At 41.1% G+C, this 24,875-nt stretch overlaps 2 protein-coding genes across 2 annotated transcripts in view; one reads left to right on the forward strand and one right to left on the reverse strand.

Moving 5' to 3' along the window:
• Positions 1-4,070, forward strand: part of xirp1 (xin actin binding repeat containing 1) — a 29,210-nt gene extending 25,140 nt beyond the window's left edge. Inside the window, exon 9 of the mRNA XM_042329136.1 lies at positions 142-4,070. Within this exon, the coding sequence (XP_042185070.1) occupies positions 142-3,487 (3,346 nt within the window). The 3' untranslated portion in view covers positions 3,488-4,070. The remainder of the gene's footprint in view (positions 1-141) is intronic.
• Positions 4,071-13,433: 9,363 nt separating this feature from the next.
• On the reverse strand, positions 13,434-23,696 carry LOC121847526 (solute carrier family 22 member 13-like). Its single transcript, XM_042329137.1, has 5 exons — positions 23,500-23,696; positions 23,162-23,376; positions 16,594-16,702; positions 14,085-14,291; positions 13,434-13,864 (listed from the first exon to the last, which is right to left on the reverse strand). The coding sequence occupies exons 2-5, from the start codon at positions 23,295-23,297 to the stop codon at positions 13,786-13,788; spliced, it is 531 nt and encodes a 176-aa protein (XP_042185071.1). The 5' UTR covers positions 23,298-23,376; positions 23,500-23,696; the 3' UTR covers positions 13,434-13,785.
• Between the last annotated feature and the right edge of the window lie 1,179 nt (positions 23,697-24,875).

Here is a 24,875-nt window from a genome sequence, read left to right on the forward strand (position 1 = left end):
CAAAATCTATTTCTAATTGAAGTAATTCTTAAGCATTTTAAAAGGAATGAGAAACTAAATCAAGCAAACAAAAATAAAATTAATTAATTTCTAATAGGCCTACAACATGACTATATATGTTTGTTTTTGACTTCATTGCAGCATTCGAAACTATTCATCTCTTTATGGAGAGTTCTACTGCATTTCCCACTACGACCAGCTTTTTAAAAGGAAGGGAAATTATGATGAGGGGTTTGGGCACAAACAACACAAAGATCGCTGGCTTCCAAAGCCCCAAGAACCTGAACCAGATAACAAGAATGACAAGAAAATTCCCAAAGGCTCTACAAGGTCTAAAGGCCCTAAAGCTAACATGGCAGTTGGTGATCCTAAAGCTAACATGACAGTTGGTGATTTTGTTGATGGTTTAGCAGAGCCCTCTGCAGGTGTCAGTCAGGGAAAGTCAGTCAGGGAACCTATTAGTGACAGTAGTCCTGATAGCAGGAACAAGCTGAAGCATAGTTGGCCACCAGAGAAGAAATGGACAGGGGTTAGTCGTTCAAGTGCACAGCAGGTTAACACTCCGAGACCAATCGTGCCAGTTACTGACACACCAACCCAGGAAAGGTCATTGATTAATCATAGATCAGAAAACCTAGCAGGGAAAAATACACCAAAGAGAAACCAGGTTGAAGTAAGGAAAGAGGTGCTTTCAGAACAGGACAATATACACCCTACTGCTACAGCTTCAGGAAGGAGGGAAATATCAAAAACAGATGTGATTGACTCACCTGAGGCACCTCGTACAGAGAAGACCAGACCATGGAGTGTTTCATCCAAAAGAGCCCTCTTTCAACAGGAAACAGTTACCACAGTGAAAACCGTTGTCTCTTCATCTCGTACCATGCCAGGAAGCTCGGTCACCACCACAAAACAGAAAACAGAGCAGGTTAAGTCAACGCCATCAGCAGTAAAGAAATACATTTCGATTTCTGATGGAAAGAAAGATTCTGCGGGGAAAACTAAAAAGTCTGTTCGGTTTTCACCAAGCCTTGATGATGATCTTGACAAAGAAGACAGTCCATCTGCCTCTGAGTTGAATTCAGATAGCGAAAATCAAAATCAAAATGGTCACCCAGGTTATGCTTCTGTTGAGGAGATAGATAACAATATCACAATGAAGCAAGGTCATTTGTCAGTTGAGGCAGAGGAAAGAGAAGTACAAAGTGAGGTGATTTATAATCCATATCAATATAATTCCCATGAAAAAATTACAGATCCCTATGAATACAATTCCCATGAGAAAATGGAAGGACACAATGGTGAACATGTTGACAGTGCTCAAGCATCTGTTGCAGAACATGCAGGTATTGGTGTCAGCCAGGAGAACACACAGTTCGAGGTTCCAGTGGCTGTCAACACAAACAGCGAGAGTCTAAATGGACTATTACTGACCTCTGATATTGTTGATAATCCACATGTTGTCCAAGTAAATGATCATTCAACTCCTGAGGCAAAAACAGTGAATCTCCCAGAACCTGCAGAGATGATGGACATTGGAGCAGAACAAGTTGAACAATCTGATTCTGTTGATCAAAAGGTCAGGGAAAGCGAGCCGAACCTTGAGGAGAAGAATCGTACAAATACTGAAAATCAACTTGATGGCAGTGATGAAGTACAACAGCAGGAGACAACGGTTGACCAGTCGAAAGGTGTAGGGAGATCCAACTCTTCGAAGAGCTCTGTTAACAAACAGAATGAGAAAACACCTATGAAAAAGGGAGGATCCTGGTCTAACCGAAAAAGTCCTTTGTCAAAACTTTTCACGTCAGGTGGAAATGAAAAAACCAACAAGGCTGAAACTACGGATAAGAAGAAACCTGACGCCAAACCCAGGAGCATCTTGGGAAAACTGTTCCAATCATCACCAGATAAAGGACAGGATTTGAAGAAAACCCAAGAGACCAAAGCAGACACAGAAGATGAAAGGAAAGAAACAGTCAGTGTTCAGACAGAAGAGAAACATGTGGAAGGTATGAAGGATGAGGTATTTGATACAGAAAAAGGAACAGGTGGTGACCTAGCTAAACCCTCACCTTTGGAACAACCAGAGGGTGTAAGTAATGTCATTGAAAACTCCTTTTCTGAAGACCTCAATCCATTTAACAGTGTTCTAATTGAAGGTAATACCACGGACACCCTCCCATCACTTGAGTCTACGATTCCTTTGATTGTCCCTGATTTCACAGGTGACAATCTATCTCCTGTAGAGCCTATTCTGCTTGCCTCTGAATACATCAGCTCTGTGGTGGATGCTGAGGATATGAATCCATTCAGTGACCCCGAGCCAACGTCACAGGGAAGCGAAGTTGAAAGCCTGTCAATTTTCGACACTGCTTTGCCTGTCTCCAGTGATCTCAATTCTAGTTCCACTGTTGTGAACGATACAGAGATGACAGTTGCTGACAAAATATTAGAGGCCTCAACCGATCAGACTTTAACTTCTAAGAGTGGTGACGACGTATCCTGTCCAGTTTCTGGACCACTTTGGGACACAGTCGACGACCCTTTTGGAAATGGTGTAAATTCTAGACCAGCTGTCCCACTGACCACTCAGACAAACCCAGACGCATCTCTCAACCTCATGAATCAAACGTTTGGCGTGCTGGGGGTAGAAGAAAATAATCTCAGCGAAGGAGGGCTTTTTAATCTGGGTGGAGAGGTTTCTCAAGAATCTCCCAATCCTTTTGATCCGCCACAACCTCAAGAGGATATATTCATCAATGTCTCAGGAGACACATCATCATCAACAGTATCTCTGAGCCATGATTTTCTCTCAGCCAGTGCTCCTGCTGCCGATTCCTTCAGCATGTTAGGGTCTCAAATGAAATCTACAGAGAATCAAGATATATTCGGGATTGGTAACGAGTTTATAGTCCCTGACCAAGCAAGGCAGGATGAAACCAATACCACTGAACAAGATCACACTGAGATACAGAGCCAAAATCTATTTGATTTAAGTACACCCACACCAATCCAGGCAGTGTCGAACAACGTTGATTTCGACATATTCGGCACAGAGTGTAGTACTAGTATCACTGCTCAATCACCTGCTTCCAATGTGTTCGGCCAAGACGGAGCAGACCCCTTTGCGGATCCTTACACATTTTCTGATGACATCTTTGGGATGACTAATAATTCAGTCAGTGGAGACACTGTGACAGAGAAGCCCAGTCAAACCAATTCCAACTCTAGCACCTTTGATGATTTCCTAGGGTTAGATACTCCAGAAATTGCCATCACCCCTGTTGCTCCTGCACAAAGCCAGAGTCTATTTATTGATGATACCTTCTCTTCAGAGCCTGTAATGCAGCCATCTTCTGCACCAAGCAATCCCGATATGTTCATGGATGGATTTCTGGATCCTATCGGTGGGAACACTGCAACAACGACAGTGACAGCAACGTCTGCTTCTGACAATAGCTGGATGGATGACTTTTTAGGATAATTAAACACAAATCGCGTTGTTTTAAGTCAGAAGTAGGCATTGGTCTGAAGCCTGAAAAAGAAAGGATATTCACATGAGCATCACCAGGCCTACTTCACCCATACTCTGCTGAGGTTTTGCTACTACAGTAGCAACGTTGGTCTATTGTACTTCAAACAATTTGTATGCAGGTTGTTTATGATGCAAAGTTTCTCAAACAGCCTAATTCATACTCAGAGGTGCTCCCACAATGTGATTTGTACCACATGCAACCTCCACTAGTTAGGTACTAGATAGTATGCCTCGATCTGAGAGTAATGCTATATACAGTGAAGTCCTAACATATTGGCACCCTTGATAAAGAGGAGCAATAACGACAGTGTAAAATAAATCATTAAAATACCTAAATCCGGCTAAATAAACCGTATGCTACAAAAAAACATTTTTTTTATACTAATACAATTACTCAGCAAAAGAAGGTAAGGGTCAACATTATTGACACCCTTAAAGATTCTTAGAAAGGAAGTGGTCAAAAGTTTAGTATTTGGTCCCATATTCATGGATTGACTAAATCAAGCTTGTGACTCTACAAACTTGTTGGATGCATTTGAGAATGCAATGTGAGAAAGTTACAGAGGGTCAAAGATCATACCCCCAAGATGCTACACCCCCCCCTCTCACCATTAACAATAACAGGGGAGGTTAGCATGTCGTCGGGGGTGTATGATCTTTGATCCTCTGTAACTTTCTCACTCATCATTATTCACGACTCATTCAGAATGATCCGTAAACATGGTAGCATTCACATTAATGTAGACATTTTTTAGAAGCATATTATATTCTTATTTGCAATAAGAGTGACTTCAAAATGACAATACATTAATTTACCATTAATTTATATTGGGCACATAATAATCTGAAAAACAACCAAAGCGAACTGCAAATGCATCCAACAATGTATAACATGAATGTGAAAACACCTTAATTAAATATAAAATAATTTTCTTGAAGCATTGATCTAGTGATGCAAAAGTATATACTGTCATAATACTCTGTCTTAATCCAAACTGCATTTTAGAATGTGATCGAAAACTATTTTGTTTCTTGTGTTGTCATTTATAACATTGAATTATGATAAATGTGTAATAAAATACTGTTTCTAACAGATTTCACATAAAATGCATCATATTGCACTTTATAATGCAAATTATATCCTAAACACTGACATAAAACCTTTATTAAAGACATGATGTAATGAACAGAATGCCACAGTTTTCTGTCCAATCATCTTTAATGATTCTGCATACCGTTTAGCCCATCTTCTTTTCAGATTATTTACAGTGAATTAATCTTCATTGCAGTCTGTTTTAAAAACTCTAACTTTATGTTGTATATATTACAACTTGTTTCATATTATTTACTGCAATGCAGTCTTGCAGTTTGTCCAAATGTACAAAGTCAAAAATATTTGAATGAATCTGAAGTGCCTTTAAATTGATATTGTAAATGTTGCATTTGTTCTTGACATGTTTCTAATTGAATGTTCCTCAATGATTGAGATTTGTTTTGTGCATTTAAAAAAACATATAAACAATCCAAAATATAAATAATATATAGTGCATTTGGAAAGTATTCAGACTTTCACTTTTTCCACATTTTGTTATATTATTCTTTAACAGATTAAATTGTTTTCCATCTACATTCAATAATAATGACAAAGCAGTTTTTTTTTAGACATTTTTGCTAATTTATATTTAAAAACAAAATGAAATATCACATTTACATAAGTATTCAGTCCCTTTACTCAGTACTTTGTTGAAGCACCTTTGGCAGCGATTACAGCCTCGAATCTTCTTGGGTATGACGCCACAGGTTTGGCACACCTGTATTTGGGGAGTTTCTCCCATTCTTCTCTGCAGAACCTCTCCAGCTCTGTCAGGTTGGATGGGGAGCGTCACTGCACTGCTATTTTCAGGTCTCTCCAGAGATGTTCGATCAGGTTCAAGTCCGGGCTCTGGCTGGGCCACTCAAAGACATTCAGAGACTTGTCACGAAGCCACTCCGGTGTTGTCTTGGCTGTGTGCTTAGGGTTGTTGTACTGTTGGAAGGTGAACCTTCACCCCAGTCTGAGGTCCTAAGTGCTCTGGAGCAGGTTTTCATCAAGGAACTCTCTGTACTTTGCTCCATTCATCTTTCCCTCAATCCTGACTAGTGTCTCAGTTGCTACCGCTGAAAAACATCCCCACAGCATGATGCTGCCACCATCCTGCTTCACATTAGGGATGGTGCCAGGTTTCCTCCAGACGTGACGCTTGGCATTCAGACCAAAGAGTTCAATCTTGGTTTCATCAGACCAGAGAATCTTGTTTCACATGGTCTGAGACTCCTTTAGGCGTCTTTTGGCAAACTCCAAATGGGATGCCATGTGCCTTTTACTGAGGAGTGGCTTCCGTCTGACCACTCTACCATAAAGGCCTGATTGGAGGAGTGCTGTAGAGATGGTTGTCCTTCTGGAAGGTTCTCCCATCTCCACAGAGGAACTCTGGACCTCTGTCAGAGTGACCATCAGGTTCATGGTCTCCTCCCTGACCAAGGCCCTTCTCCCCTGAATGATGAGTTTGTCCGGGCGGGCAGCTCTAGGAAGAGTCTTGGTGGTTCCAAACATCTTCCATTTAAGAATGATGGAGGCCACTGTGTTCTTGGGGACCTTCAATGCTGCAGAAATGTTTTGGTCCTCCACACAATCCTGTCTCGGAGCTCTACAGTCAATTCCTTCGACCTCATGGCTCGATTTTTGCTCTGACATGCACTGTCAACTGTGGGACCTTATGTAGACAGGTGTGTGCCTTTCAAAATCATGTCCAATCAATTGAATTTACCAATTAAGAAACATGTCAAGGATGATCAATGGGAACAGGATGCACCTGGGCGGAAATGTGAGTGTCATAGCAAAGGGTTTGAAAACATATGTAAATAAGGTATTTCTGTTTTATTTATTTTAATTAATTTGCTAAATTCTCCAAAAACTGTTTTTAAACCGTATTTAAATTGTTTTTTTTGGTAAACAAAAAAACAAACAATTTAAATATTTTTCCAGCAATCATATTCCAAAAGCCTTGATAAAATGAAATTTCTCATAGAGGTTTCATACATGTATTCAGTATCAAGGGAAATTAGAAACAGAAAAAGTGAAATTCATTCCAACATTCTATTATCAACATACCTGGATGAAGGCACAAGATGTTCTCATGTATGAGGAAAGCTGCATCTCCCAGGAAAACATGAGGACTTAACGTTGTGGTACCTGGCAGGACAGCCATCATCGGTTTTCTGAAGCAGTTTGGACTCAAAAGAACTTTCTTGAAACACTCCACTCCACCATAGCTCTCTAGGCCATGTGCCCCTACCGCCACCATTGTGAACCTGTAGCGGGCATCTTCTCTGTCTCCTTATCTCACCTATTATACAATATGTGTTGCTTGGTACATCAAATCAAGTAGATATGTGGCAATACGCACAACTTCAATTTTCTCACTATTTATCTCTCTGTGTACACTATTTTATTTTCCCGCGCGTGTCTTCCATGTTTGGGTGTGTCGTAATTTCCTTTGTTTGGCCGTAGATGGCTATTACCAGCTGATCACCCTCTACTGTCATTTTTCAAGCGAATGTCTTTTTAGGGATCCTGCAAGCACGCTCGTCCGGTTTGCCTAGTCGACTTTCGCTAGCCAGCCGAACTGAAGCATGCTGACACCTTAAAGGAAAACTCAAACCTAAAAACTCACTTTCGGTATTTATTTCATTAGTCTATTGTTGACATAGTCCCAAAATCTTTTGCTTGTCATCAATCAAGTTTTCAAAATATGTAACTTTCAAAATATTGAAATCATCTCTGTATTGGGGTGATGATTTCTGTATTTTGAAAGTCACTTATCTTGAAAACTTGATAGAGTAGGGGCTTTAGTCAAAACTGTAAGTTAGCCACTTAGGAATATTCACTGTCTTTTTGGTAAACAACTCCAGCTTAGATTTGGCCTTGTGTTGTATGTTATTGTCATGTTGAAAGGTGAATTGGTCTCCCAGTGTCTATTGCACAGCAGACTGAAGTAGAGGTCTGCATGGGACTGATTTCTTCATCCCCCTCCTGCCTTGTAGCTTTTCATACCGCACTCGCCTGTTACTTTAGGCATATGTGACACAGCTCACTTGCCAGCCATGGTCCAGGCAATTTTGCATTCTGTAGGCAATGTAATAATGCACAAAAATAACCTAAAAAATAGCTCAGGTTAAATTACCAGAGATTCTCACATGGCCCGTTATATTAAGATATCGATATTACTGAGCTATATCAGCCAATATTCTAGACATAGTCTGAAGAAAGCAGAGTCGGAGTGATTTGCACTTTCTCTTGAGATATTTTTATAGCCTACGATTTTCAGACGAAGACAAATATGGGTGATCAACATTTATTTCCAGGCAATATACAGGCAACTATAGCCTAATCATATTTAATAAGTACATTTCCTTGGAAAGATACCTGACAGTGATTCCCTGCCCATAAATAGGCAGCCTACTCTATTTCAATGAGACCACACATATACTAGCCGCACTTGATCTCGTACATCCAAATAGGATTGGAGATGTAGGCCACTTAACTTGAAGCAGCGAAATGCTGAGAGTGTGTGAATAACGTGACAAAGATGTGCTTTTAATACAATAGGTTAGCCTCGGCAGAAAGATGACCGTTTCTAAATAATCTGCGGTACAATAAAAATATTTCATCCCAAAATCGTCTGTCTGACTGCCCTCTCCCACACCACAATGATCTCTGTCGGACCCACTTGCATCCCCCTCTAGACTGAAGTAGTTTTTCCGCTAGGATTTTGCCTGTGCTTAGCTCCATACATTTCTTTATCCTGAAAAACTCCCCAGTATTTGCCAATGTCAAGCATACCCATTGTCGTGTCTTTGGCTATGCCGGATTAAGTGATATGACATGCTATTCTATAAAATAATTTCTCCGTAATTAATATTACCTGATTGAGCTAATCATGTAAATGTAATTAACTAGAGAGTCGGGGCACCATGAAAAAATATTTATAGAGCTGTTATCTTCCGAATAAACTCTTAAAGACCTGGTCATATTTTACATCCATAGCAGTCAATATTAATTGTCACCTTATTTCAGTCTCATCTGAAAGTTGTAAATTCTTGGTTATCTTCACGAACCCTGGCTAACAAGTTGAATCAGCAATACAAAATCGGGTTTAATTATTTATTTACTAAATACCTAACAAATCACACAGAATTACACATACACATAATTAATCATAACTTGATTACAAATTACGTCATAAAGGAAAACGTCACTAGCGGGCGGAACAGATATGACAGCTGGTTACCCAAAGAAAAGGGGGTTGGGTTTGAGTGAAAGAGCGGGAAAGCTGAAGAACAAAGGGAGAAGCGATGTCTCTATCGTAAATACAGGATCTTATGCATTCTAAATTACCGCCCACTTGGAAAAGGAAAATGCAATGAATATTTACTCTGAGCTGTGCTTCAATAGGTTGGTGGTAGATGGAAGGCGGAGTTGCCCAAGAGTTCTTCCATCCTTTGAAGAGCGTCTCTGGTGGTAAACTGTGCCCATTTTAGTAACGGGATTGTGTGGTAGACGGTATACTCTGTCTGTCATTTCCCAGTTCACGCTTGGCGGCTGGAGTGAATCAGAGTTCAAAGTTCATACCCCGTTGCCATGCTTATATGCTCATGTTATATTCTGGCTGGTATTGTCGGAATTCATCATATTCAACGTGTCGATCGTCCTCTTCACGTGATGATTCAATGCTAATTTCGTTGGGTAGCTGAGATTGGCTTTGCTCTGTAGGTGTCACCGGCCCTTCTAACGTCAAGGCAGTCGTGTTAATGTCCCCAGAACAGGAAGTTATATTGTCGTCAAGGCATTATATAGGAAGGGAGAGGAGGGTGTGTTTCATAGTTGAAAACCAATGTCTCTTCACGTTGGCGAGCCACTGAGTTGGGCCTAATTCACTCATGAAAACCCAATTCTCACATTTTTGAAGCTAAAATCACATTTCATCCCCTCAGAAATAATTTCATATCCAAACATTTAAATTGCACAACAATTCCATGTGAATCTGATAACTATAATGTGTAGACTTTCCACTGTACAGTTTATGTCATCCTATCATTGATGAGAATGTCTCAGATGACAACCGAACTGACATCATATTCATTAAGTATCAACGCATATTCAACTGGTTGGATTACCAAAATATGGTTCATTTCCCCCCACCTTCTGATGTTCCCAGAATCTCTATGTAAACCAAAGGGGTTTGCAAATGTAACATCAGTAGGGTAGAGAGAGGAAAAAAGGGGGAGATGTATTTATGACTGTCATAAGCCTACCCCCAGGCCAGCGTCATGACAACAGTTAAAAACTCGAAGCCACTTCCTGGCCCGAGGCAACCCGCCTCTGGCCTGGACACTTGTCCTTCATGCCTCGGGAACTGCCGAGCCTCACCCGTGAAGGTGAAAGTGTAGAGCTACATTCTGTTTCTGTTTCTCCTTGAAACGGGTCTGTAAGTACTCGATAGCCGAGCCAAACAATGTTATTTGGCGAAACTTGCTCATTCAAATACATCTGCCTGTCCCTCTCATGAATACGGGACAACGTCAACCGTTGCCCCCATATTTTTCAGCAAAGCCAGGATAGTACAGCGGGACAGACCCACCACAAAATCGACTTTATCGAGAAGCTCTTAAACTGGTTTTGTTGACTCCACGGTCTCATTCAGCTACTGCAGTAAATCAAAATTATACGTTTGTCGTATTGTGACCACATTCAATGACCGGTCCACCACATACTCAGCCTGGTACACTTTGTTCAGCTGATCCGCCTGGTAGTGTCACTGATTATTCGGAAGCACAGTGCTAGGATCTGCCCCCTTGTTAGCCTCTGGATCTAAGTAACTCGCTAGCTTTTCATCTATCGGTGGGGTGCAAATGAGCCCTGCTTCCTCCATACCCTTTACATTCATGAACTCGCCATAACCCAGTAGCACCAACCGGGCTGAATGAGGGGAATCCCAGGTTGCATTTAGCTACTTGTAGAAATCTTTAAACGGGTAAGTTACGCTTCACCGCTGCAGGGACAGGAGGAAAATACCTTTCCTCAATGGAAGTCGAATCCAGCCGGAGACAATGGTGACGCAAACTGGTCCGAGCCAATGCCTCCCGAAAGTGTTTCCACCCCAGGCAAACAGGACAGAACTCGTGAGTAACTTATATTTTTGTGGTGAAACCACATGGCCTAGGGCACGGTCGGAGGTTCCAACTTCGCTGGTTAGCCTTTTTGAACTACTCAAGCAAGGAAGCACTGGCTACACAAGTAGAGTAGAAGTGGTAGGCGTTTAGTTAACACCTAAAAAATTATATAAAGACCCAACACTTCAACACATCTAGGGGGACGAGTAGTCACTCCCCACTAAGAGACACCTACATCAGAGTCGAATCTCATGGTCTTTGTGTGCTTGAAAGGGTTGTAAATTGCGTGACACGTTCTTCCTTCAGGTGAACTGAAGAGCAAACAATTGAGGAAATAAATGTGAGCCCACGGTAATATAGCCAGGAAGGCGGGGCTTCCGAGGGCCGGCTCGGCATCCATTGGCCCGCTGGGTGTGATTTCAGTTGTCTTTAGGTGAATATGATTGGTTGACTCATCATAGTATGTTACACCGAGTGACCGACTAAAAGGGATCTTCAGGTGTACTTACGATTCAGCAAAAGACCTGAACAAGAATACCAGCAATATACACTGTTTGTGAAACATTTAACCACCTTAACATTGTCACAGACAAGATCAAACTAAAATGGTCCTCAGGATCTCTCCAAAATCAGCCATATTCAAGAATCAAGCAATTACTGCTTGAGTAGCTCCAGAAAGAAGGTGCTTTGTCACAGAGAAGCCTTTATGCAAGATAAATTCATGTTTAACTCTTCTGTCCCACAGTCTTTCAGCAGACATGATTCAGAATGTGTGGAAACTTTACTTTTTAAGAAGAACAGTTTAAGAAGAACAAGGAATATAACCATTCTGCACCGTTAGATCCCTAGTACAACGTAACAAACCCCCAATCTGAATGTTTTGCTGTGAAGTTCTTTACAAGAGTAAAGACGCAAAGGAAAATCATTCATATAGTTCAAATCTGTGACTTAGATACTGTCGTTGTGTCTTTATTTAACCGTTATTTTACCAGCTAAATTGACTTAGCTTCATTTACAGCAAAAAACCTGGGGAACAGTTACAGGGGAGAGGAGGGGGATGAGCCAATTTTAAGTTGGGGATAATTAGGTGACTGTGATGGTATGAGGGCCAGATTGGGAATTTAGCCAGCACACTGGGGTTAACAACCCTACTCTAACAATAAGTGCCATGGGATCTTTAGTGATCACAGAGAGTCAGGACACCCGTTTAACGTCCCATCCGAAAGACGGCACCCTACACAGGGCAATGTCCCCAATCTCCGCCCCATGGACAAGTGGCGTTGAGAATTTAAATATGAGTTCCTGAACATGCGTAAGGTATAACTAGACATAAGGTGCCTGTCCAGAGTCCACTTTCATAAGTCAGTAACACTAAAACTTGCATCTGTTGTGAGTGTCCAGGGCTGTAAGAGAAAGGTCCACTGGTTGTGGCCCAGTTGTTGGTGTGCAGGGCAGAGGTTTCTGAGAGAACTCCTCACTCTGCCATTGCTTGCTGAAGACTGGGAGGAGGTTCAGAGACCCTAGATGACCTGCCTGTGATCCACTTGTGGTAAGGTCCCCTGGCAACAAGAAACCACTGGGTTTGGCGAGTGCCTTTACAACCCCTCTGTGTGCTAGGTACCAGCGGGGGAGGAGCACCTTCTACATGGGGTTAGAAGTCACAGAGTGTTTTGTGAGAGTGTCCCGGGGCCAGAGAGAGTGACTGTGATGGGGTTCTCTACAGTACGGCTGAGTAATGACATGTTGTTACCAGTCGACTGATGATTCTGTACAGATACTATAAACCTCACTTATCTCTTGGCAGGTGCCTTCTTAGAAGTGTAGATGAATAAGGTGGGACATAAAGTCACCTCCATGTGATTGGCTTATTGTACAGTAGGAATGCCCTTTGGGTTTTATTCAGTCAGAAAAAAACACATTATTGTGGAACAGCAAGGATGACTTGGACCTCTGAATGTAATCATGTTTAGTTTTAAATTTAAGTTAATGATGAAGTTACCGGTTTATAAATAAAAAAGAAAGAAGAAGCTATTTCTTGTAAACAATCTTGGCAACCCGACAAGTAGACAGTACGGCAATTTCATGTGACATGTAGCAAATTAAAAAACGTAATCTGAAACAATTTTGTTATATAATAAATGGGTAGATTATTGTAGTGTTTCTCAATCCTGGTCCTGGGGACCAAAAGGGGTACACATTTTGATTGGTTGCCTTGGCATTACACAGCTGATTGAAATACCAACACTTGATGATAAGATGACCAGCTCTGGGCAATCAGTGACTGGCAGATACTTCAGTGAGGCTTGAATGTGGCCTCTTGGGTCTGACGGGACTTAACGGGTTGGTTAAATCCTTCGTTTTGTCCCCGCTCCAATTTTTAAAATTTATTTTGAATATGTTTATTTTTTGTCACCAACCATTGTGAAAACAACTAAACTACTTGGGCTGGCCGACCAAGAAGTCAATCAGGAGCTGGCCCTGGATCCAGAGTTAGCTATCTCCTGGGGAACATGCATTCAACACCTGATCTGCAGACTTTTACTTCTCACATAAATGCACACATTCAATCAGGATATATATTATTTAGCCAGACCTATAGGACTCCTGGACACTGCGACAGTAAAGTTAGCAGTAGGATGACTCGGTGGTTTCGTAACAATATTTACAGATTCATTGGGTAACATCGGTGATAATCCGTTTTATTTATACAAATTTAAGTAACGGTGTATATATCATTAGATTCCTTGATACACTGCGAATGTATTTAAATACAAATATAATAATAATATGTTAATTTAGTAGACACTTTTATCGTATGTTTCTGATCCATTTAGCTAGTGATAAGAGTTACAAAAAGAGTAAAGTCATTTTTAAAAATTCTATAAGCCAAAGTTAAAAACAGCAAGTTATGTGGCCCATCCAGGAATCAAATTCAAAACCTTGGTGTTACAACAACCATGCACCAGCCAACTGTCTTACTAACTAAGCCTTGAAAATAAATTTACCCAGAAAATAAGACTTACATAAACATGACTTTATAGTTTGGTAGATTTTTCAGAGTCGTAATCATCCACTTTGCAGCCTTTGTCTATCTTCATGGCGATAGTCACATTTCTACAGGAAAAAGGAGATATCAATGACACCAAGCTTCAAAAGACAACAAAATGTTATACATCCTTAAACAACTTCTTTGTAACTTATTTAGATTCTCCATCTGTCTCATATATGAACGAATGCCCTCTTATAGTTCCACAACATTCCTACAAATGCAAAAACGATCAGCCAAGTCTTATGTATGTGCATCTTTCCTCACATATCCTCTGGTACCACCTACCTCTTCCCCTCGGCCTCATCTGTAGAGTCAGGTAGTTCTGTCCTCCTGGTCTCAGGAAGCAGAAAGACCAGAGCCCCACCAACCAATGACAGGCTGCTGAACACGATCGTGGGGATAGACCAATGGTATGTGGCCAATATGTTGAGCATTGGAGACAGTATTCCAGCAATTCTGATCGCTATTGAGCCCAAGCCTGTGGCCGTTTGTCTGAATGAATGAAGGAGCAAAGGATGTGATACATTAAGGGTTATTAAGCCATGTAAAATAAGATATATTCATGGGCCTTATATGTACATGTATATATAAGATACATATATTTATACGCACAAAAACACACACACACACATATACATGTGTATGCATTCGGAAAGTATTCAGACACCTTAACTTTTTCCACATGTTGTTACGTTACAGAATTTATTAAACAGTTTTTCCCCTCATCAATCTACACACAATACCCCATAATGAAAAAGGGAAAACAAGATTTTACAAAAAATAAATAAATAGAAAATATCACATTTACATAAGTATTCAGACCCTTTACTCAGTACTTTGGCAGAGATTACAGCGTTGAGTCTTCTTGGCTATGATAGTAAAAGCTAGTATTTGGGGAGAGTCTCTCATTCTTCTCTGCAAACCCTCTCAAGCTCTGTCATGTAGGACGGGGAAAGTTGCTGCACACCTATTTTCAGGTCTCTCCAGAGATGTTTGATAGGGTTCAAGTCCGGGCTCTGGCTGGGCCACTCAAGGACATTCAGAGACTTGTAACGAAGCCACTCCTGCGTTGTCTTGGCTGTGTGCTTAGGGTCATTGTCCTGGTGGAAAGTGAACCGTTGCCCCAGTATGAGGTCCTGATCGCTCTGGAGCAGGTTTTCATCAAAGATCTCTCTGTACTTTTGTTGGTAAAATTATGATTAAATGACTGAACAAATAATTTTAAATGGAACTGTGGCTAAGTAAACTTATACTCTGTTTTATTATATCTGATCATAAGATGTGATTGTGTGACACAGACAAGGAGTAATTAAAGTTAATGAACTCCATTCCAACTAGGAAGAAAGAAGTGGACTGTGTAAACAGATAAGGACGTTAACCTATGGTTGAACCGACGAAACTTAGCTCTGGGGTTTTTAGATAAGACAGTGAGCGCATTCCTAGGTTTTCTGTTAATTAGAACTGTCAGCCAAGTGGTGATCGATAATGTTGAGGGGTCAAAAGTTACCTGGGAGTGTGTTAGTAAGTTAGAATGAACTTTTCACCTCACTTTGTCCCTGTCGAGAGGAGGGGTTTCTGTTAAGCAATGAAATGACGTCATGTTTTGTATATAAACTGTTGCTCGTGGTGAAGTGGCAGCGCGCTCCGAGAATAAATTCTGTTACCTATTATTGAAAAGACTGGTCTCCGTCTATTTTATGCAAACAAGAGTCTTACAAATTCTCATAAAATAGATTAAGGGGTTTCAATTACTGAAAACACATTAGCATAATTAAATTACAGTAACAACTTTGCTCTGTTCATCTTTCCCTCGATCCTTACTAGTCTCCCAGTACCTGCCTCTGAAAAACATCCCCACAGCATGATGCTGCCACCACCATGCTTCCCGTAGGGATGGTATTGGCAAGATGATGAGAGGTGCCTGGTTTCCTCCAGATATGATGTTTGGCATTCAGACCAAAGAGGTCAATCTTGGTTTCAACAGATCAATGAATCTTGTTTCTCATGGTCTGAGAGTCCTTTATGTTTCTTTTGGCAAACTCCAAGTGGGCTGTCATGTGCCTTTTACTGAGGAGTGTCTTCCATCTGGCCACAATACCATAAACACCTGATTGGTAGACAGCTGCAGAGATGGTTATCCTTCTGGAAGGTTCTCCCATCTCCACAGAGGAACTCTGGAGCTCTGTCAGAGTGACCAACGGGTTATTGGTAACCTCCCTGACCAAGGCCCTTCTCCCCCTATTGCTCAGTTTGGCCGGGCTGCCAGCTCTAGGAAGAGTGTTGGTGGTGCTTCCAAACTTCTTTCATTTAAGAATGATGAAAGCCACTGTGTTCATGGGGACATTCAATGTTGCATACATTTTTGTTGGTACCCTTCCGCAGATCTCTGCCTCAACACAATCCTGTCTCGGAGCTCTGCGTACAATTCTTTCAACCTCATGGCTTGGTTTTTGCACTGTCGACCATACATAGACAGGTTTGTGCCTTTCCAAATCATGTCCAATCAATTGAATTTGCCCCAGGTGGACTCCAGTCCAGATGTAGAAACATCTCAAGGATGATCAATGGAGACAGGATGCACCTAAGTTCAATTTTGACTCTCAAAGCAAAGGGTCTGAATACTCATGTAAATACGGAATATATGTATATTTCATATTTTGCTTTGTCATTATTGAGTATTGTGTGTATATTGAAGATTACATTTAAAAAAAAATCAAGTTTAGAGTAAGGCTGACCCCTTCACAAAAAAGTGAAGGGGTCTGTATACATGTATATGGAAATATATAGATCTTACCTAACAGAGGTGGGAAACAGCTCCTGAACATAGACGTTGCATATGGATCCAGCATTGTTCATGAAAAACCTCCCAGCAGCAGCAAGAGCAGTAATAGCAACGGCGCTGTCTAAAATAGAGTTAACATACTAAACATCAACATGTTTTCTCATCTCTGTATGATCAGTCCACTGCCTCGGTAGATTTTATTTCTACAGTACCAGTCAAAAGTTTGGACACACCTACTCATTCCAGAATTTTTCTTTATTTTTACTATTTTCTACTTAGTAGAATATTGTAATAGTGAAGACATAAAAACTATTAAATAACACATATGGAATCATGTAGTAAAAAGTGTTATACTAATGAAAATATATTTTATATTTGAGAATCTTTAAAGTAGCCACCCTTTGCTTTGATGACAGCTTTGCACACTCTTGGCATTCTCTCAACTAACTTCACGAGGTAGTCAGCTGTAGTGTCACATGGAGTGTGCAAATATGTCATCAAAGCAAAGGGTGGCTACTGTGTAGAATCTCAAATCTAAAATATATTTAGATTTGTTTAACAATTGTTTGGGTTACTACTTGATTCCATATGTGTTATTTCATAGTTTTGATATCTTCACTATTATTCTACAATGTAGTGCCATGACTCTCTCCTTGATAAGGATTAAAAGTGCCAGATCAACTTGGCACATGGCTGACAGATGGCCAGACTCCGGTTTAATGACTTAACAGCAGGTCATAAAAACTTTCTCTTTCTCGCCCTGCAGTATTGGGATATAAATCCCTTTGTTTACAGAAGATCTTCGCTGTCAAAAACTCTAATGGCCAAAGAATGAACTTTGGAACAATATTTATGAGGTAAGAATATTAAGAATGGTCTGAGGGGATCTAAAGAATAATCCTGTCATATGGATTATTATTTTGTGATGTCATTAAGAATGGTATGCCAAATTAACTGTAACTCGGAAAGTGTATGCGTCCTTTGTATCAAGTTTACATCTAAATGTGGTATGAAATACATTATTAAATATGAGAATACTTTTGTGAAGGTAGCAATGTGATTTTAGCCTTCTAAATTAGATCATTGTTTTTCATATAAACTTGTGCCCAGTCAGTAGCCACGCCCAAGTGAGCTCAGAGTTCGTGTCAACATGATGGAACGCCCCCTTTGGTCAGAGTGCTTAAAAGGACTCTGTAAGAAATAACACATAGACCTAAAAGATGTGAGGCCGTGGTCCACACCTTGAAATGGTTAGAAACGTTGTACTGAGACCATACAGCGTGGAGTGGTGGCTACATGGCTGAAAATGGTTTTGAACTCTACAGACCAGCCTGACGTACAGCGTGAGCTGAATGTTACAAAATGATTTAAACTCTACAGACCAGAAACATGGGACGGTAGTCCAGACGTTTGAAATGGTGAAACTCACTCTAAATCTCTACAGAAGAAGATAACCTCATCCAGGAGACCAGAAGCATTCACAGTCTGCAGCTGCGCATGTGAAAAGTGTCCTAAAGACACGATGTGGGAAAGAAGAATCCCTCTGACACAAACGTTGGTACTTCTGAAGAATTTATCGAACAAACACTCCAAGACCAGAGAAACTCTACAACTAAGAAGGACATTGTGATCGCTGGTGTACAACCAGAGCCTTACATCGAGCCACTACCCGTAGATGGATCGATTTGTTTCAATAGAGACGACAGAGAAAGACAGCTACGTGTAAATATATATTACATTTCTAATCCGAATGAGCGGTGGTTAGGGTGCTAAGTATTATGGTTACTGTGAGCGTAGTTTCCAAATGTATGTATGATAAGTTGACTCTCCTTGTCTCTCCCTCTCTTTCTTTAGGGTGCAGGCCAGGCAGCCAGGCAGCAGGCTGTTAGCCAGCCTGCCAGCATAGTGGAGTCTGCCACTAGCACAGTCAGTGTAGTCAGCTCAGCTATCACCATTGAGACCGTGTCTGTGCCTCGACCTAGGTTGGGCAAAACTAAACATGGCGGTGTTCGCCTTAGCAATCTCACTAGGATAAAGACCACCTCCATTCCTGTCATTACTGAAAGAGATCATGATACCTCACATCTCAAAATAGGGCTACTTAATGTTAGATCCCTTACTTCAAAGGCAATTATAGTCAATGAACTAATTACTGATCATAATCTTGATGTGATTGGCCTGACTGAAACATGGCTTAAGCCTGATGAATTTACTATTTTAAATGAGGCCTCACCTCCTGGCTACACTAGTGACCATATCCCCCGTGCATCCCGCAAAGGCGGAGGGGTTGCTAACATTTACGATAGCAAATTTCAATTTACAAAAAAAAAAAAAAAAAATGACGTTTTCGTCTTTTGAGCTTCTAGTCATGAAATCTATGCAGCCTACTCAATCACTTTTTATAGCTACTGTTTACAGGCCTCCTGGGCCATATACAGCGTTTCTCACTGAGTTCCCTGAATTCCTATCGGACCTTGTAGTCATAGCAGATAATATTCTAATCTTTGGTGACTTTAATATTCACATGGAAAAGTCCACAGACCCACTCCAAAAGGCTTTCGGAGCCATCATCGACTCAGTGGGTTTTGTCCAACATGTCTCTGGACCCACTCACTGTCACAGTCATACGCTGGACCTAGTTTTGTCCCATGGAATAAATGTGGTGGATCTTAATGTTTTTCCTCATAATCCTGGACTATCGGACCACCATTTTATTACGTTTGCAATTGCAACAAATAATCTGCTCAGACCCCAACCAAGGAACATCAAAAGTCGTGCTATAAATTCACAGACAACACAAAGATTCCTTGATGCCCTTCCAGACTCCCTCTGCCTACCCAAGGACGCCAGAGGACAAAAATCAGTTAACCACCTAACTGAGGATCTCAATTTAACCTTGCGCAATACCCTAGATGCAGTTGCACCCCTAAAAACTAAAAAAATTCTCATAAGAAACTAGCTCCCTGGTACACAGAAAATACCCGAGCTCTGAAGCAAGCTTCCAGAAAATTGGAACGGAAATGGCGCCACACCAAACTGGAAGTCTTCCGACTAGCTTGGAAAGACAGTACCGTGCAGTACCGAAGAGCCCTTACTGCTGCTCGATCATCCTATTTTTCTAACTTAATTGAGGAAAATAAGAACAATCCGAAATTCCTTTTTGATACTGTCGCAAAGCTAACTAAAAAGCAGCATTCCCCAAGAGAGGATGACTTTCACTTTAGCAGTGATAAATTCATGAACTTCTTTGAGGAAAAGATTATGATTATTAGAAAGCAAATTACGGACTCTTCTTTAAACCTGCGTATTCCTCAAAACCTCAGTTGTCCTGAGTCTGCACAACTCTGCCAGGACCTAGGATCAAGAGAGACGCTCAAGTGTTTTAGTACTATATCTCTTGACACAATGATGAAAATAATCATGGCCTCTAAACCTTCAAGCTGCATACTGGACCCTATTCCAACTAAACTACTGAAAGAGCTGCTTCCTGTGCTTGGCCCTCCTATGTTGAACATAATAAATGGCTCTCTATCCACTGGATGTGTACCAAACTCACTAAAAGTGGCAGTAATAAAGCCTCTCTTGAAAAAGCCAAACCTTGACCCAGAAAATATAAAAAACTATCGGCCTATATCGAATCTTCCATTCCTCTCAAAAATTTTAGAGAAGGCTGTTGCTCAGCAACTCACTGCCTTCCTGAAGACAAACAATGTATACGAAATGCTTCAGTCTGGTTTTAGACCCCATCATAGCACTGAGACGGCACTTGTGAAGGTGGTAAATGACATTTTAATGGCATCGGACCGAGGCTCTGCATCTGTCCTCGTGCTCCTAGACCTTAGTGCCGCTTTTGATACCATCGATCACCACATTCTTTTGGAGAGATTGGAAACCCAAATTGGTCTACACGGACAAGTTCTGGCCTGGTTTAGATCTTATCTGTCGGAAAGATATCAGTTTGTCTCTGTGAATGGTTTGTCCTCTGACAAATCAACTGTAAATTTCGGTGTTCCTCAAGGTTCCGTTTTAGGACCACTATTGTTCTCACTATATATTTTACCTCTTGGGGATGTTATTCGAAAACATAATGTAAACTTTCACTGCTATGCGGATGACACACAGCTGTACATTTCAATGAAACATGGTGAAGCCCCAAAATTGCCCTCGCTAGAAGCATGTGTTTCAGACATAAGGAAGTGGATGGCTGCAAACTTTCTACTATTAAACTCGGACAAAACAGAGATGCTTGTTCTAGGTCCCAAGAAACAAAGAGATATTCTGTTGAATCTGACAATTAATCTTAATGGTTGTACAGTCGTCTCAAATAAAACTGTGAAGGACCTCGGCGTTACTCTGGACCCTGATCTCTCTTTTGAAGAACATATCAAGACCATTTCAAGGACATCTTTTTTCCATCTACGTAACATTGCAAAAATCAGAAACTTTCTGTCCAAAAATGATGCAGAAAAATTAATCCATGCTTTTGTCACTTCTAGGTTAGATTACTGCAATGCTCTATTTTCCGGCTACCCGGATAAAGCACTAAATAAACTTCAGTTAGTGCTAAATACGGCTGCTAGAATCCTGACTAGAACCAAAAAATTTGATCATATTACTCCAGTGCTAGCCTCTCTACACTGGCTTCCTGTCAAAGCAAGGGCTGATTTCAAGGTTTTACTGCTAACCTACAAAGCATTACATGGGCTTGCTCCTACCTATCTCTCTGATTTGGTCCTGCCGTACATACCTACACGTACGCTACGGTCACAAGACGCAGGCCTCCTAATTGTCCCTAGAATTTCTAAGCAAACAGCTGGAGGCAGGGCTTTCTCCTATAGAGCTCCATTTTTATGGAACGGTCTGCCTACCCATGTCAGAGACGCAAACTCGGTCTCAACCTTTAAGTCTTTACTGAAGACTCATCTCTTCAGTGGGTCATATGATTGAGTGTAGTCTGGCCCAGGAGTGTGAAGGTGAACGGAAAGGCTCTGGAGCAACGAACCGACCTTGCTGTCTCTGCCTGGCCGGTTCCCCTCTTTCCACTGGGATTCTCTGCCTCTAACCCTATTACAGGGGCTGGGTCACTGGCTTACTGGTGCTCTCTCATGCCGTCCCTGGAGGGGGTGCGTCACCTGAGTGGGTTGATTCACTGTTGTGGTCATCCTGTCTGGGTTGGCGCCCCCTTGGGTTGTGCCGTGGCGGAGATCTTTGTGGGCTATACTCAGCCTTGTCTCAGGATGGTAAGTTGGTGGTTGAAGATATCCCTCTAGTGGTGTGGGGGCTGTGCTTTGGCAAAGTGGGTGGGGTTATATCCTTCCTGTTTGGCCCTGTCCGGGGTGACCTCGGATGGGGCCACAGTGTCTCCTGACCCCTCCTGTCTCAGCCTCCAGTATTTATGCTGCAGTAGTTTATGTGTCGGGGGCTGGGGTCAGTTTGTTATATCTGGAGTACTTCTCCTGTCCTATTCGGTGTCCTGTGTGAATCTAAGTGTGCGTTCTCTAATTCTCTCCTTCTCTCTTTCTTTCTCTCTCTCGGAGGACCTGAGCCCTAGGACCTGAGCTCCAGGACTACCTGACATGATGACTCCTTGCTGTCCCCAGTCCACCTGGCCATGCTGCTGTTCCAGTTTCAACTGACCTGAGCCCTAGGACCATGCCCCAGGACTACCTGACATGATGACTCCTTGCTGTCCCCAGTCCACCTGGCCATGCTGCTGCTCCAGTTTCAACTTCCACCTGACTGTGCTGCTGCTCCAGTTTCAACTGTTCTGCCTTATTATTATTCGACCATGCTGGTCATTTATGAACATCTTGGCCATGTTCTGTTATAATCTCCACCCGGCACAGCCAGAAGAGGACTGGCCACCCCACATAGCCTGGTTCCTCTCTAGGTTTCTTCCTAGGTTTTGGCCTTTCTAGGGAGTTTTTCCTAGCCACCGTGCTTCTACACCTGCATTGCTTGCTGTTTGGGGTTTTAGGCTGGGTTTCTGTACAGCACTTTGAGATATCAGCTGATGTACGAAGGGCTATATAAATAAATTTGATTTGATTTGATTTGATTTCCCCACCCCCTTTCCATTGTGTAACAAGCCATCATATCGTGTCAGTCCACTAGGGACTTTTATCTCATGTATATGTATTCTGTGTTATTATTTAGTTAAATAAATAATTAAGCCAATTTGTGTATTGATGTTTCATCAATAAGGGCTAGGGTTCTTGCGACGTTCAGAATGCGACTGATGAGGTAATAATGATTAATAATTGACTGTTCAGAATGAGACTGACGAGGTAATAATAATTAATAAGTGACTGTTCAGAACGAGACTGATGAGGTAATAATGATTAATAAGTGACTGTTATTGATGTCAGAGATATCTGTATATCTTAAGAGTTTAAGTCGAGAGATAACTCGTTAAACCTTTCCCGTGGTGCCCCAATTTCCTAATGAGTTAAAAATACAAAGAAAAATACTTATGTTTTCTGATAATTACTATATTGAGGGAATTACAACTCGCTCTGGATAAGAGCATCTACTAAATGATAAAACAATGTAAATCTATTCCAGTTGGAACTTTATTTACCTTGTGGAACAGCCAGGATTAGGAAGCATGTAAATCCGCCAGTCAGAAGAGTGGACATTAAGGATATCTTCCTCCCCAAATATTCCAGTATAAAGATGCAGAGTATATGACCTGGTATCTCTGTGAGTCCGAACATGAGCTGTGTCAAGAAGATGTCCAGGCCAAAGTTTCCAACGTTCCAGGACAGACAGTAGTAGGAGAGGTTTAACGAGAACCTGGGATTTCAGAGAGACAAACAAAAACAGACATCACATTTGTTTGTCATGATGAGATTTATTATGGGCTGAAAGTTGACCAATATGAGATATTAAGTTATTGAGAGTTATTAAAGAACTTACCATGCAAGAGTAATAGTTAAGAAGTATTTCCTAAGTACAGGAGATCTGATGAGAATGAGTATGCCTCCCTTCTGAACAACTTTCTCCTCAGCTATCTGGAATAGAGTTATCTTTTACAGAAGTGAATAATTATAGACACTTGAATCTCTGCTTCCAAAGATTCAAGTGTCACACCTTGCCATAGAGATCCTATTAAATTACTAGAGGGCCTATGTCATAAACCTTCAAAGTTCCAGAATGGGTTGAAAACAGCATTCACAGATGAGCTTAAGAGGTCAATCAAACTCGAGCAAAACAATGGAATTGTCATCCCGAGTTGCCTCATTGACCACCAGCAAAATGTGCCTACATTTAGGCTATTGTTTATATGTACATTTCACACTATGTTGAGATAAAAATCTGAGTATAATTCTTGTACACATGTCAACCCCAACATGTTCATGTCATCATTACCAAACAACTGCATTACAGTTTAAAACGACTTGGACTACCACCACTGATTTCTGAATGCTAGCTATGCTAACCAGCTTATGCGAACAGGAGTTAGCATTTAGCAGTCACTTCTTCTAAACCTGAAAAGGGACAACTTCTACATGTTATGCAGCGAAAGCAGCCAAGTAAGGCATGTGATATCAGAAATTGTGTAATTTATTGTCAACCTAAAATATTGCCATATAATTGCAAATACAATTTAAACAAGTTTTATGACAATTGTCTGTATAAATAGCCTCTAAAATACATATAAATAAACAGACCATAATTGTCACGTTCTGAACCTAGTTCTTGTGTTATTTGTTTGTTTTAGTTGGTCAGGACGTGAGTTGGGTGAGCATTCTATGTTTTGTGTTTCTAGGTTGGTTTTCTGTGTTCGGCCTAGTATGGTTCTCAAACAGAGGCAGGTGTCGTTAGTTGTCTCTGATTGAGAATTATACTTAGGTAGCCTTGGGTTTCACAGTTTTTTTGTGGGTGATTGTTTCCGTGTCTGTGTTTGTCGCCACACGGTACTGGTTCAGTTTGATCACCTTTATTGTTTTTGTATTCATAGTGTTCAGTTTATGTTTTTTAAATAAACAACCATGGACACTTACCACGCTGCGCATTGGTCCTCCGATCCTTCTCACTTCTCCTCCTCAGATGAAGAGGAGGAGGAAAACCCTTACAATAAATGTCTAAATTTCTTGGAAAGTTCTGAGTGCTATTATATGATCAAATATCAGTACTTGTTGCAACTGATTTCAGCCAGTGAATGCTTGTGGATTCACTAAATTGTCTGAATGGAATGTTGACATATTGGCAGCTAAATTGAAAAATGTATGTTTTATTTCCTCTAAAACTGTCTGGCTAGCTAGCTAACTAACACATGCAGATAAATTCTT

Source organism: Oncorhynchus tshawytscha, linkage group LG10 (genome assembly GCF_018296145.1).
Source record: "Oncorhynchus tshawytscha isolate Ot180627B linkage group LG10, Otsh_v2.0, whole genome shotgun sequence".
NCBI lineage: Eukaryota > Metazoa > Chordata > Actinopteri > Salmoniformes > Salmonidae > Oncorhynchus > Oncorhynchus tshawytscha.